The 1,226-nt window shown below is 42.7% G+C and overlaps 1 protein-coding gene across 1 annotated transcript; it reads right to left on the bottom strand. All coding sequences in view use genetic code 11, as the record gives it.

Moving 5' to 3' along the window:
* Window positions 1-1,016: 1,016 nt before the first annotated feature.
* On the bottom strand, window positions 1,017-1,178 carry EGR_10133 (hypothetical protein; the record flags this gene model as incomplete). Its single annotated transcript, XM_024499382.1, has 2 exons — window positions 1,017-1,097; window positions 1,137-1,178. 2 exons carry the CDS (start codon window positions 1,176-1,178, stop codon window positions 1,017-1,019), a joined length of 123 nt encoding a protein of 40 aa, XP_024346211.1.
* Between the last annotated feature and the right edge of the window lie 48 nt (window positions 1,179-1,226).

The following is a 1,226-nucleotide window of genomic DNA, read 5'->3' as shown; positions in this document are numbered from 1 at the left end:
TTTACGAGTCTTGAAATTTCATCCATTTCCCTTCTGCACGGCATCAATGGACAGCATAACCACTTGTGCTACATGTCCCGCCACCCCCGAAGCTTACTCGACTCTGCCGTCTCCAGCGTCTGCACTCTTCATATCACGCCGACGAAATAAGTCACCTCGTCACTGAAGGAACAGTGGTGGTGGCTAAACAATCATCAATAACGCATAAATTGTCAGGTGCAGTAAGAGCCATCACCACCACTACTTATTTCGGTAAGCTCATAGGGGACAAGTTTTTTCTATCCTGTGTCTCAACGCTGAGTAGTATCTGTACTCCTAGCACGCACCAACGCAGTACTTTCTGCTGTGTCATTGACAAACCTTATATCCATCTCCATTTTAATGAATGGACTTCGGCTAGTCTGCCAGGACAATCAATTTTCAGGCTGATGTGCGGAATAAAGCATGAAGTACTAAGAAACGCTAGTTGATAATAGCAACTCTACTACAATTCAACGGAGAGACGAGGAAAAAATGAAAAGGTAATTGTATAGAAGTCGTTACGATAAGTGTTAAAAAGGAAAAGATAAGCCACCAACGTTTGAGGGGATACCACTATCCTAGGTGTTTTATCGGCTCACTTTTGTTCAACAAAAGCAAAACCCCACCATCTCACAACACATCTGAACGACCTATTCTTATAGCACACCACAGAAGGGATTATGCAGCAGCAGAACATGACCCCACATTCACCACAGCCCATATGCTTTACTTTTGCATTCTCATCGATACATGGACTATCAAACTAGACAATCAACTCGTTTTAAAAAATACGTGCATTTACTCAACAAAAAGAAGTTTCTACGTCCATTTTATTGCTTTAGGCTCAACTACTAGGCCACAGACACTTTAAATTGGTCAATTATAACACATCAATAAAGAACAGACTTTAAATAATTGACATCGAGCTCATTTGCAGAAATTAGAATATAAAGCGTGTGGCGAAGGTGGCGAGGGCTAAGCACTTACTGTAGCTCCTACCAGATGACAGTCACCGAGACAGCAGCTGCACCCACGGTGAAGAAAGCGGAGGATGGAAGCAATTGATTTCTAGACTTCTAAAGTCCCACCTAGGACGCAACCTTTTGGGCATTCACCTCCTCCCACATACACAGTGCCATGAGACTGTGATTGACCATCTCTGATCCTCTGAACGTAGTGCTAAAAGAATCGGATTTTGTCAAATT

This window comes from Echinococcus granulosus (genome assembly GCF_000524195.1).
Source record: "Echinococcus granulosus chromosome Unknown EG_S00192, whole genome shotgun sequence".
Lineage (NCBI taxonomy): Eukaryota > Metazoa > Platyhelminthes > Cestoda > Cyclophyllidea > Taeniidae > Echinococcus > Echinococcus granulosus.
Note: the sequence above shows the minus strand (reverse complement) of the source record. Positions and strands in the feature narration are given on the sequence as shown.